The 13,124-nt window shown below is 35.4% G+C and overlaps 3 protein-coding genes across 3 annotated transcripts; 2 read left to right on the top strand and 1 right to left on the bottom strand.

Annotated features, from left to right (window-relative positions):
- Window positions 1-1,616: 1,616 nt before the first annotated feature.
- Window positions 1,617-4,241, bottom strand: LOC111805786 (Endomembrane protein 70 protein family). The gene is made up of 2 exons (XM_023691018.2): window positions 4,081-4,241; window positions 1,617-3,861 (listed from the first exon to the last, which is right to left on the bottom strand). The coding sequence occupies exon 2, from the start codon at window positions 3,841-3,843 to the stop codon at window positions 1,855-1,857; it is 1,989 nt and encodes a 662-aa protein (XP_023546786.1). The 5' UTR covers window positions 3,844-3,861; window positions 4,081-4,241; the 3' UTR covers window positions 1,617-1,854.
- Window positions 4,242-7,000: 2,759 nt separating this feature from the next.
- On the top strand, window positions 7,001-7,719 carry LOC111805826 (uncharacterized). The gene has a single exon (XM_023691067.2). It carries the CDS (start codon window positions 7,075-7,077, stop codon window positions 7,399-7,401), a length of 327 nt encoding a protein of 108 aa, XP_023546835.1. The 5' UTR covers window positions 7,001-7,074; the 3' UTR covers window positions 7,402-7,719.
- A 1,620-nt stretch (window positions 7,720-9,339) lies between these two features.
- On the top strand, window positions 9,340-11,416 carry LOC111805005 (Cyclophilin-like peptidyl-prolyl cis-trans isomerase family protein). Its single transcript, XM_023689861.2, has 2 exons — window positions 9,340-10,127; window positions 10,946-11,416. Exons 1-2 carry the CDS (start codon window positions 9,401-9,403, stop codon window positions 11,152-11,154), a joined length of 936 nt encoding a protein of 311 aa, XP_023545629.1. The 5' UTR covers window positions 9,340-9,400; the 3' UTR covers window positions 11,155-11,416.
- The last annotated feature ends 1,708 nt before the right edge of the window (window positions 11,417-13,124 follow it).

The following is a 13,124-nucleotide window of genomic DNA, read 5'->3' as shown; positions in this document are numbered from 1 at the left end:
TATAATGGAATTTGCAACAAAAAAAAATACTAATAATAATAATTTCAATAAAGTTTATAAATTAATTAATATGATTTTTGTGTAAAGTTTTGAAGTTACTTTATAAAAATATGTTACATGAAAGCTTCACACGTTGACCTCGAACTTTATTGTTCTTTTACTAAAAAGTTAAATTTAATTAATTATTTATCTATACAAAATATAAGTTAACTATTCGATTATTTTATTATTATTATTATATTTTATTTTTGAAAAAGATGCATTCATTTATTCCATATATATGATTATTGTTTTTCTTGTTTTTTTAGAAAATATAAATGGTTACTTTATTTATATAAATATTTTTTTTTATTATTTTTTTATTTTATTCTTTTCGAATAAAAAATAATTTAATAGTCAAATAATTAGAAGTATTATTATATTATAGAGATTAACTAGACCGGCAGGTCGGTCATGACTTATTTTTATTTTTTAGTACAATAATTTTATTGAATTAAATAATACGTGGACCCATTATTTATAGGAAATAAATAATTTACATTGACATCTCTGCCACGTGTTATCACAATTTATTTCATTTTTGGAAATAAATATTTTATTGGCCGACAGAGTTTCACACACGTTTGTTCTAGTTTTTTTTTTAAGAAATTTTAGTTTTTTTTTATATATATAATATGTGTGTGATTAACACAAAAACTAATTATTTATATTACCATGTTGTTTTATTTTTCTAATTATAAAACCTTATATTAAATATGAAGATTTCATGGAAAACTAAAAATTTATATAATAATTCCACGTAGTTGAATTTATAACCAATGTTCATTGTAACATATAAAAATGTCTATTTATTTAGTAGAATCAAAGCTTGTGGGGACCCCTCCTGAATGGGTAGAGAATCACCATTTAGACGAAGAATGGGAGTTAAGGCTCAATGTCTAGTCAATAGAGACCCGTGGCGTTTGCTGCGACGAGCAAAAGAAGTGAAGTTGATGTTGTTGTTTCTTACTTTTCATGGTGATTGTTCGTTTTTACCTCGGCCTCTCGCGTGTGAAAACCTCTCTCTAGCTGTGTTCTAAATTTTTTGAAAGAAAGCTCATAAAAGACACTACCGGTAAGTAGTAGGTTTGACATGATAATTAGTATCTAAAACTCATTTCTTTTAGGTTGCATATTCCCGTGATAATTAGTATGTTTATCACAATCGCACTTTGGATGGAACGGACTTGCAATTGTGCGGCACTCACTTTCGAGCGATAAGTGAGTTAAGCCAATTCGTAACAAGTGAGTTAAGCTAATTCGTTCTTGCATCGCCTACGGTCAAGCGACGTATGCTCGAGCTTCTGGCTCCAGTTCAATAAGAAATTTAGCCAATTCGTTCTTGCATCGCCTACGGTCAAGCGAAGTATGCTCGAGCTTCTAGCTCCGGTTCAAGAAGAAATTTTTAGAAAACAGGGCAAAAAGTAGAATACGACGCTAAATGTGATAGTAGCCTTGTACTGAATCTATATGAATAGTGACCAAAACAAACCTTTTGAAAGTAACAAATGAACAAAACACGAAATTACAAAAAAACCAGAATGAATCAACAAAAGCATAGGAAACAAGATAAGATATAGATGAAACTATATGAGATTAAACACAAAAGCATATATATTTCTTAAGGAATGAATGAAATATTATATGAGGGCAGATGAAAATACATCAAAACAGGACGGTATTATTGTCATCGTCTCGTTGAAATGAATCGACGAAAACTAATATATCATATCGTATCATATCATAGTAATAACGAGCAATCCATACAATTGTATTCTTTAAATCACCCCCTAAACTGCCACTCACTCATCTCCTTCAATCCAACTTCACTGAAGAGAACAAGTAATGCACGAACCAGAACGACGACAGGAACCCGATCGTACCGGTTGCAAGCATGATGGCAAACACCATTAGAAGGGAGTATCCGAGGTAAAGCGTCGAAGAGACCGGTCCGCTCAAGCTCTTCAGATCAAAGATTAGATAGTTGATGGAATATAAAAAGATGTATATGGCAACAGAACCAGATGCAAAGAAGGCCTTCCACCACCATCTCCAATCCTCCACACACAGATGCATATAGGTAAGAACCAAAGATACTTCAGCACAAACGACGACGAGAAGGATCAAAACAATGAAGAGAAACCCGAAAACGTAGTACACACGACCCATCCAGATACTAGACATGATGAAGAACAGCTCAATGAATAAGGTTCCAAAAGGAAGAGTGCCAGCACCAAGAACTAACAACCAGGACGGGTATTTTTGAGCAGGGATTTCGCGAGGAATTTGATTAGTACGAACTGGAAACTCGATATGAGGCGCTTTGGCACCGAGGTAACCACCAACAAGCGTAAGGGGAACCGAGATGCAGAACCAAAGCAAGAGCAATATAACAAAAAGGGAAAATGGAATGGCTCCTGTACTGTGACTACCCCATAAAAGGAAGTTCAGAGTGGTTAAGATAAAGAAGGCAATACCAGGAAAGAAGCACGAGACCTTCCACGAGACAGAGATCCAACCTTTGTTGTCACCACAACCGATCGTCCTCCATAAACGAACAGCGAAATAACCAGCTGCAACACCAAGAATCATATAGAAAAATAGCATACCGGTAATAAGCGTTCCACGAGATGCTGGCGACATGAATCCTAGAGCAGCAAATAATATGGTCACCACTGCCATTCCAAAAATCTGAACTCCATTACCAACCATAATACATAGGAGTGAAGGACTTGTGGGAGCCCTAAAAACATCTCCAACAACAAGCTTCCAGCCAGATAACTCCTCATTCATCTGAGCTTGGGCCTCCTTGTCGAGCTCCTCATACCGGGTCAGATCCCGCCTAACCGTCCTCAAGAAGATAACAAAAACAATACCAGCAAGAAAAGTAATCACCATCATAGAATTCATGATTGAGAACCAATGGACTTTGGACCCCTCCATCTTAAGATATGCATCCCACCTAGATGGCCATTTGATATCGCTCTCCTCGAACATAACTTCATACGTAAAAGCAATAGGCTGGCCTTCCTTGATAGACATCGACACGGTCGTGGGATCACACTGTACCGCACTAGGATACGCTTGGTACATTTTCAAGTTCTTCACCTGATCAAGATTGTGCACAATGCTACACGGTACAACCTCGAACCCAACAACCATATATCCAGGCACATCAGATCCCCCTTTCCCAATCGTCGGGATCAACTCAGCAGCATCACCAGTCCCCATTACACGAGCCATATTGGCATCCTCATATTTATGAACAAGGACCTTGAATTTCAAATGATTAAACACATAGTAAGCATCTTTAACCTTAACACCAACAGGATAACCAGTCCACCGCAGGACATAACCTTCCTTCTGAGTATAACGAATCGCAGGTAAATTGTCAAGAATCAAATTAACCTGATACATTTCATCAATTCTCTCCTTCATGATCTTAAACTGATCAGATGTCAATGGATCTGAAGCACACACAAAGATATCCGTTTGATTTGTGAACATCTTAAACTGATAAGGCGAATTCTCAATTCGATCTCCCATTAAAAGCTCACCAAGATTCTCAGCACTGTCCTTAACACCTTCTGAAGGCTTACAAAACGGCAAACTATAATACCCATATGGCAATTCGGTTTCGATAGATGTAAGAGAATTAACCTTCACTGACAAGAAGTCACCAACATTGTATTTGTGGGGATAGCTACCAGGAAGGTAAAACCCATAGCCGAGTTGAAAAATCAAAGAACAAGTTAAAACCCAGATCCGGAATCGACTGAACAACTTCATTCTCGACAAATCCATATTCGATTTGTATCGGATCTGAAAACCTCGGATCAGGGGAAAAAAACAATGCCGAATCAAGAACAAACGAGTACGCAATCGTTTAATCGAATTTGCAAGAGAAAATCTAAAACAAATGCTATAAACATACAGGAAACTTCAAATGAAATGAACAGAAATTAGGCATGGAAATAGCAAAACAACAAAATTAAATCAAAATGGCTCAAAATTTCGTTTGCAAGAAACGATCCAACAGACCTTTTTACAGAATCGCTACAATCTCCCACGAGAAGGGAAATGTGCACCGGCAGCAGCAGTGATGGAGGAAGAAGAGAGATTACAGGAGAAATGGCTATGGCGGAAGAGACAACGTCCCTATAATGAGCAACAAAAAACATTCAGTTTCTACGGGCAGCGTGGGCAGGACTCACGCCTTTAAATTCATGTTTTATTTTGTTTTTTGAAAAAGAAAAAAAATCCTCAAAATAAAAAAAAATATATTTTTTTTAATATTTTATATTCTTATTATAGGAATAAATAAATGTGAATATGATTAAATCAAATACGAGAGATTCAAATCACGAACATAACTCAATTGATTAAATCAAATATGAGATATTCGAGTCACCGCTCTTACACATTGTTGTACTCAAATTAATGAAGAAATGGTATTAATTTTACGAATGTCGAGAGATATTAATTAAAAAATAATATATGATGAGTATTCATGTGACTCAATAACTCGACCAACTTGACCATCAACCCAAATCATAAAAGGTTTGTTAGGTCAGATTTTTTTCGAGAATTGATTTGTGGTTGACATTTTTTTTTTTTTGTCGGGTTAAAAAAAATTGAGTTAAAACGCACTACTTTTTATTACGTATTTGACTTTTGCAACCGACATGAGTTGTAATTAATATTTGATGTTTGAGATTTATGCAAATTTTAGTAGAGGTGTACACAGATTGAGTCGAGCTGAAAAAATAGTTTTGACTTAACCCTAAATTTCAGATTGGTTGGATTAGTAATCCGAGCAACATGAATAGAGTTTACAACTTAACCCTCTCTTTTCGAGTTGTGTTGTTGTTTTTTTTTTTTTAATTATTTAAAAATCATATTTGTCAAGAAAAAAAATTAAATTCAAACTATAGCATTTAAATTAAACTAGAAATAAAAAAAAAAATAAAATAATAATAATAATAATAAAGAAATAAATAAACTTTAAAATATCCCACCGACGGGACTAGTTGGATATTTAGACACGTGGAGGAGCCCAATGCCCTCCTCGTAAACGGTGAAATGTCATAAATGAACGGACAAATTACAGCGGTGAAAAAATCCAAATAAAATTACTGAAATTAAGTTGGTTTACTTTTAAATTTACACAATAAATATTTATTATTATTATTTAATTAAGCATTTAAATATTTTTGGATTATTAATCTATTCAACTCTACTTTAATTTTTTTTTTGTTAATTTACTTTCATAAATTATAATATTTATGTCTGTTTTATAATATTTTTAGATTAAATTAATAAAAATATCTTAAATTTTTTATCTTATTTAAAAAATACTCTTAAATTCTCAAACAGACATAAATAATATCAATAAAAATTGTTACAGTCGAAAAATTTATCAGCATCTCATAGATTATCTCCCAATATTTTAATGTTACTTTTCAAAATTCATTAGTATTTTTGAAGCTCAATACGAACGGTAAGAATATTTTGAATTTTTTAGATTTTAAACGTTTTTTTAGTATTAATAAAAATTTTAAAAAAATGAAGGATATTTAAAAATACATTTAAAAGTTTTTTTAATTTAAGGATATTTTTGAAATAAAGTATTAATATATTTTTTTAATTCTTGAAATGACCATGATATATGGTCATTGACGGTCTATTTAAATTATTAAAATATTTATTTTAATATTCATATTTTCCCGCTTGGATTCTAGAAGAACACGTGTTGGTAAGAAAGAGTTTGTTTACAAGAAACAAGAATTTGATTTTGAAGCTTCTCTCTCAATAATGTAAAGATTATGTCTGGAATTATTACACTTTTACCCCTTACTTAAATTTTCATTTAATCCTCAAATTATAAATATTACATTTTTATTTATTTAATTTTGAACTTTATTTTCATTTTATGAAGTCATTTAAAATAATTATAAAATTATTAAAATTAACTAAAAAAAATCTACGTCATAACATTTTTAATTAATTAATTGAAAGTTAACGGAGGATAGAAATGTAAAAATATAAAATAATCATGTTACATTTTGAAATTAAAAATCAATTGAAAAGTAGATTTTATTAACAAATATAAACTCACTGCCAAAAGAATATATTCCCCTAATTTTATTAACATATTTTATATTATAAAAAATTTATAATTGTTATCATATAATTTATAATACAATATGTTACACGTGTTTCAAATTTTAAAAAAAATGGGAATAGAATAATGTTATTATATTAAATTTTAAAATTTTAATAAAAGTTATATTGAAAATTTAATCTCAAAATGCTTTATTTTACAACTGAAAAATAAATAATAAATAACATTAAATGTTATTGAACTTATTAGGTCTTAACAAACAAATGGTGCCTAAATTTTAAAAACATTTAGTCAAATAATAGGTTGGATTATACACCAACTATTCGGTATGGAGTCCGTAAATAATATGACATAGATATGGGAGGGTTCACTGCTCCAATAGAACCCGAATGGATGGATGTTTGAGATGTCTCGATGTTATGAATGACGCACAAGATCGTTATTGATAGACAAAACCAAGCAAGTTACGATGACTGATGACATCTCGAGACTTGGGATGACATCATGACATAAAAAAACCGTGTCAATTGGGAGCCAAGATGATATGATGAAATGGGACGTTGTGTTGAAAAACTTTGGCCTGGAGTATAGGCAAATGTCAAACCAGATGACTTATCCAGTGTCTATGCACACGTGCTTTTGAAATGTTTTTTTTTTTTTAAATAAATGTTATTAAATCAAAAAACCAATTTATTTATTTAATTTAATTTAATTTGTTTTGGTGGGTAACTAAATTTGGGTCGTTTTATCGCCGGACACAAAAAACAACCCCGCCATTTATTTCGGTACCCGTTCCCCAATCCCCATTTTTGCCGCCTATAAATGCCACTTCCCACGCCCAATCCCGGTCTCTCTCTCCCACGCATTTCTTCAAACATCTCCCGCTCGTGGTGGTCCGATCCTATTCTTCCATGGCCGCCGACGGCCTCCTCCGCCCTGTCTACGAGGCTTGCATCGCCGGCTGCGACACCGAGATCGACCGCCGCCCCTACCACCGCAACTGCGGCTGTGCACTCCACAAATCCCGTCGTCAATCTCCTCGCTGCTCCCATTCAAAGTCTAAATCCATCTTCTATCCCATTCGCCGATCCTGGAGTGAAGGCTGCTTGGCTCTCGCCCTCGCCTCTGCTTCATCTTCCCCTTCCTCCTCCCCTGTCATCGGTAAGACCTCTCAACCTGGTGTCGCTTTGAGCGACGACGATGACGACGACGCTCCTCTTCAGCTTGCGAGGAATTGAATCCGATTCTTCCTCTTCTTTTGCTTTCACCGTTTCGACAATTTTCCTGCCCTAGGTTTTGAATAATCATGAACCAGATGAGATGATTTATAATTGTATGTGTGTGTGTTTTTTTTCTTTTAAACTTTCTGTGATCTGAAAAACAATACTGGATCCATTCTTGTTTTGAGTCGTGTTTTTTACAACTTGCCGTCAAATAGATGGCGAGGATTGATAATCGGTCTTCTCTGTGTTTGGAGAAGTGCCGTTGGTGATTAAGATATACTCCACCATGTGTTTATAGCGTATGTAATTGTATATATACATATATGTTTTTTATGTTCTCTGTCTTCTTCTGAAATCTGTTCCTGATTGTTGGTAATCTGCCATGGAAATCTTCTGTAGCATCTGCTTCTTGATCGATTGTTTCTTCTTTTTTCCGTAACGAGTTTGAGGAATAATCTGGCAAATGGATGCCAATTAATAGAAATGGATTATTTCTTCCAAATTGGAGATCCACCATGATCTTCACGAAGAACAGAGGAATTAAACCTTATTTCTTCAATTTTTTTTGGGTGAACTTTAGGGTTTTAAGAAATGGTAGAAAGCATATAAACTAATTAAAATAGAAATACTTGAAAGCTTAGGAATAATCAATAGTAAGAAAATAAAATTGAAATTAACATTTATTCAACTTTATAGGGATTTATAATGTGAATAAGAGAATCAACGTGAGGTCTAATTAAAAGAATAATCAAAACTAAATATATAATTAAAATTTTCAACATTAAGAATAAAATAAATATATATATACATATGGTAACAACCAAAATACTACATTTAGATTTTTTTTTTTTTTTTTTTGTGGGAATCTCTCTTTTTTTCAGATCTGTTTAGTGTTTAGTTAACTGGGAAATCTCTCTATCTCTCCTTTTTCAGATCTGTTTAGTATTTAGTGAACGGGAGAATATCTCAAACGGGAATATCTCTTCTTCTCCAGTTTTGTTTAGTGTTTAGTTAACCTGGAGAACTCCCTCCAACGGGAATATCTCTCCTTCTCCAGATTTGTTTAGTGCTTAATTAACCTGGAGTCTCTCAAACGGGAATATCTCTTCTTCTCCAGTTTTGTTTAGTGTTTAGTTAACGTGGAGAACTCCCTCCAACGGGAATATCTCTCCTTCTCCAGATTTGTTTAGTGCTTAATTAACCTGGAGAAATTTTCATTTTTCAGATAGGTTTAAAATTTTTATTTTCAGATATGTTTAGTTAATGGAGTGCTTTCTCTCCTTGCTCCTCTTCATTCTCACTCTAGACATAGGTCTCAGCAAAGTGGTAAGACCGATCTCTCCTTACTCCTTCATTCTCACTCTAAACATAGGTTTGGAGGTTGATGCTTGTCCAGTGGAAGGTGAAGGAAGTTGGTGACCTGATGATAGGGGAGCCGACGACCGGCGACCGAAGCTCTAAGCGACTAAGCGACCGTAACTAGTCCAGTGGAAGGTCAAGGAAGTTAGTGACCTGATGATAGGGGAGCCGACGACCGGCGACCGAAGCTCTAAGCGACTAAGCGACCGTAACTATAACGGTTTTAAGGTAGAGAAATTCCTTATCAGATAAGTTTTGACCAAAGGCCTAATAATTTGGACACTCTAACATCTCTAACTGAGATTTTTTTTAAAGTATTAAATTTAGTTTTATTCTAAAATTATATTAGCGAGATTAAATAGACAAATGGAGGGGAAAAAATCCCAAATGAAGCATAACTCAAAATCCATGACCAAATGTATATTTTATTTTTATTTTTATTTTTACTCTTTAAAAATCAATTTCCTTGGAAGCAAAAATAAAAATAATGATAATAATAATAAAAAGAAATAATATATATATATATATCTGAATAAGTAGTGGGCCCACTCTCTTGTCTGTGGTCACCAATCCTCCATTTCCTTCTACCTCCTCACCTCTCTCTCTCTCTCTCTCGCATCCACAAACACGATGGTCCTTCTTCACTCATTTCCCGATGATGGCCTTCTCTCTCGTTTCCACCACCTCCTCCTCCGCTTCTGCCGCCACCGCCGTGCTATTACCTCCACATCACCACCACCGCCGTCGCCCTGCCGGAGACATTGCACTTCCTCGTCGATCCCTCCTCCTCCTCTCCACGTCCCTCTCTCTCTCCACCGTCGTCGATCCACCTCCCTCCCCGGCTTCCCCTTCGCCGGACACCACCATCACCGACCGCGTCTTCATCGACTTCAGCATTTGCCCAACCAACTTCCTTCCCAACCGTGAATCCGCCGATGATGGCGGCGATTCCATCCTCTGCTCCGATTCCGCCCTCCTCGGTCGCCTCGTTCTCGGCCTCTACGGCCACCTGGTTCCAATCACCGTCGCCAATTTCAAATCCATGTGTACAGGGTCCTGCGGCTCCTCGTATAAGGGCACTTTGGTCCACAAAATCTTCCCCGGCCAATTCTTCCTCGCCGGTCGACAGGGTCGCCGCGACAAAGGAGCAGTCCGGCCACCGCAACAATTACCGAGAAATACGGAAACGGTGAAGTCCGATTCGTTCTTGCTTTCGCATTCGAGAGGCGGCATTGTTTCTTTGTGCCTTTCGGAGAACGACGACGACGACGAATTGAAATTGGATCCAAATTATCACAATGTGGAATTCTTGATCACCACCGGCCCTGGCCCCTGCCCCCAGCTTGATAGCGAGAACATTGTCTTCGGGACTGTGCTTGAAGGTACAAATTCAAACTAATTTCTCACGATTTACTCTTTACATTTTACATTTGAACCTTATGATTAGTTTTAGAAGTTTCAATTAATCAGTTTCATAATCCTGCATGCCATTTCTAATCCAATCCATTTAACACATTAGCACATTAACTCAGGAGGGATATATGTTGAGATTTATCCCGTTAATCGAGGGATTGATCATGGGTAAGGAATAGATCTCTACTGGTATGGAAAAGCCCAAAGCAAATCCATGAAACCTTATGCATAAAGTAGACAATATCATACTATGGTAGAGAATCATGATTCCTAACATAGTATCACAGTCATGCTCTTAATTTAATAATGTCAATAGAATCCAAGTGTTGAAAAAAGAAATGGCTAGCATTGAAGGTGTAGTCAAAAGTGACTCATGTGTCGAACAAAAGTGTACTTTGTTTGAGGGTTGAGGAGTCGAGCTCGAATAAGGGGAGCCTATTCGAGGGCTACATAACCCCCAGGAGACGCGGCTCTATGGTGTACTTTGTTCGAGGGGAGGATTGTTGGGAAAGAGTCTCACGTTAGCTAATTTAGGGGTTGATCATGGGTTTATAATAAGAAATACATCTCCATTGATATGAGGTCTTTTGGGAAGCCCAAAGCAAAACACCATGGTAGAGAGTCGTGATTCTTAATAGTATACGACTAATATCACTCAAGAAATAAACTACAAGTTTTAAAACGAAGATCAAATTGTAAGGAAAACTTCACCAAATTAGAGCTAAGCAAAAAGGGCTGAAATTAGTACCAAAGATGTTTGATATCTGTGTAAATTTTGGAGTTTCAGGTCTGGATGTTGTGGCAGCCATATCCTCAACTCCAACATACAAGCCATCTGAGAGAATTAGGCAATTCAATGATTTGGCTAAGTTCTTAGGAGATGAAAGGGCTCAAAATGCAAGAACAATATGGAACAGACCTCTCCAAACTGTTTATATCAGTGACTGTGGAGAGCTCAAAGTTGCAAAGCCTTCACTGTCTCCAACTCTGCCTTAAACACAGCCCACTTGCCCTTTGTTATCTCTCAAGGTTCCATTTCTTTGCCTTCTCATATTTCTTTGTGTTCTTCTACGAAAATTGAACATTCCATCCCATGTTTTTGTTTTTGTTTTTGTTTTCTCACATGAACAAAGGGCTAACCTGGCCTCTGTTCTTGTTTTGACCATTGTCTGTGTTCAAACCAATCGGAAATCAAATTTTGATGTCAATACTGTTGACGTTTTATATGCTAAAGAAAGCACAAATTCGTTGTTGTTCACTCATTGTTATTGTTTTTGTCCTGTTCGTTATATGTGAGTTTTCATATTGGTTGGAGAGGAGAACGAAACATTTCTTATAAAATTGTGGAAACCTCTCCCTAATAGATGTATTTTAAAACTGTGAGACTGACAGCGATATATAACGGGCCAAAACAGACCATATCTACCTGCGGTGGGATTGGACTTGGGCTCTTACCTTCTATATCCCATTTTTTAGAAGCAAATGTGTATCTAATGGTTTGTTGGAGTTATTTACCTGAGTTTCCAACGCATGTTCAACAAATGTTAGAATTATATTGAATTTGTTTAAATACTGTTCAATGTTTTTGACATAGTTTTCAGCACGAACACGAACACGAACACATTATCTCAAACTAGAGTGTCTACAATATCAAAGAGACTGCAAACTAGCTAGCCATAGATATTTGAAGGATAATCTCTTCTAAGAAGTAGTACCCAAAATTGCCTTGGATCACCAAACTCCCCAACTCATTCTGTTTATAATCATTGTAACTCTAATAAGTTAGTCATGTAATTATAAATATGTCTGTTATTATTTCATTCGTTTATTAGTATTCCTCGTATTAATTTACCTTTCTCTCTAGATAGAATGTCACTGAAGCCTACATTTTGAAAGTCGTCAACCAAAACATAAGTTAACTAGTTAAGACATTATATTATCCATCAAAAAGTAAGATGTTTGAATCTATTGTGAGATTCCACATCATTTGGAGAGAAGAACAAGTGCTAGCGAGAACGTTGAGCTCTGAAGGAGGTAGACACCGGGCGGTATGCCATCGAGGACGTTGGACCCCAAAGGGGGTGGATTGTGAGATCCCACGTTGGTTGGAGAGAGGAACAAAATATTCTTTACAAGGGTATGGAAACCTCTCCATAGCATACGCGTTTTAAAAATATTGAGGGGAAGTCCGAAAGGGAAAGTCCAACGAGGACAATATTTGTTAGCGGTGGACTTACTACTTTCTTTCTCGTTCCATTTGTTTGCCTTTTCATCATCTTTCATTTGTGTTCTATGTAAATGAAAACTTCATCTCCTTATTTTTGTCCTGACTTCGGTTTATTTTGATCATTGTTTGCGTTGAAATTTGAGAGTCATCATTTGAAAATGATGATCAAATATGGCTCGTACTCTTTCATGCAAGCCCTACTTAGCTCAACGCGATATAACTAATTGGTAAAGTACTCAACTCTTACAATTAGGTCATTGTCCTTATGAGTTGGATATCAACTTGCCCACATGATACAATAGCATTTTATATCAAAAGCAGATGGCTAACTTTTTAAAAGCAACGAAAGACGTTCAAAACATGCTACTAAAAGATCCGATTGATATCAAGATTGGTTGTCAATAATATAAAGAAGATCCAAGTGACCCCTATTTGCTTTGATCTATAACAAATTTTAAAGCATTTTGCTTATAATAGGGTTTAGCAAAGTGACAAAAAGTTTCTTAACCAAAAGTACAAATATAAACAAACCAAATATAATCTCGAGCACATGACTATGATAGCATCAATTTGAACAAACACGATTATGACAAATGTCAATCATGAAAGTACGATTGCTTGTTGTATATATAAATTATTCATAAAAAAATAATATTTGTATGCTAGTTGTATAGTACTATTTTAAACGTAGAGTTACACTCTTATGCACGAGTAGAACAAGTTGTGTCAATACATATAA

Source organism: Cucurbita pepo, chromosome 11, assembly GCF_057944985.1.
Source record: "Cucurbita pepo subsp. pepo isolate OVF chromosome 11, ASM5794498v1, whole genome shotgun sequence".
Taxonomy (NCBI): domain Eukaryota; kingdom Viridiplantae; phylum Streptophyta; class Magnoliopsida; order Cucurbitales; family Cucurbitaceae; genus Cucurbita; species Cucurbita pepo.
Note: the sequence above shows the minus strand (reverse complement) of the source record. Positions and strands in the feature narration are given on the sequence as shown.

What these genes read in the sequence shown, in the direction of transcription:
- LOC111805786 (XM_023691018.2), bottom strand. Translation starts at nt 3,843, where the DNA reads ATGGATTTGTCGAGAATGAAGTTGTTCAGTCGATTCCGGATCTGGGTT.
- LOC111805826 (XM_023691067.2), top strand. Translation starts at nt 7,075, where the DNA reads ATGGCCGCCGACGGCCTCCTCCGCCCTGTCTACGAGGCTTGCATCGCC.
- LOC111805005 (XM_023689861.2), top strand. Translation starts at nt 9,401, where the DNA reads ATGATGGCCTTCTCTCTCGTTTCCACCACCTCCTCCTCCGCTTCTGCC. An exon ending in CTTCGGGACTGTGCTTGAAG is followed by an intron (nt 10,128 to 10,945) that starts GTACAAATTCAA and finishes TTGGAGTTTCAG; the next exon opens with GTCTGGATGTTGTGGCAGCC.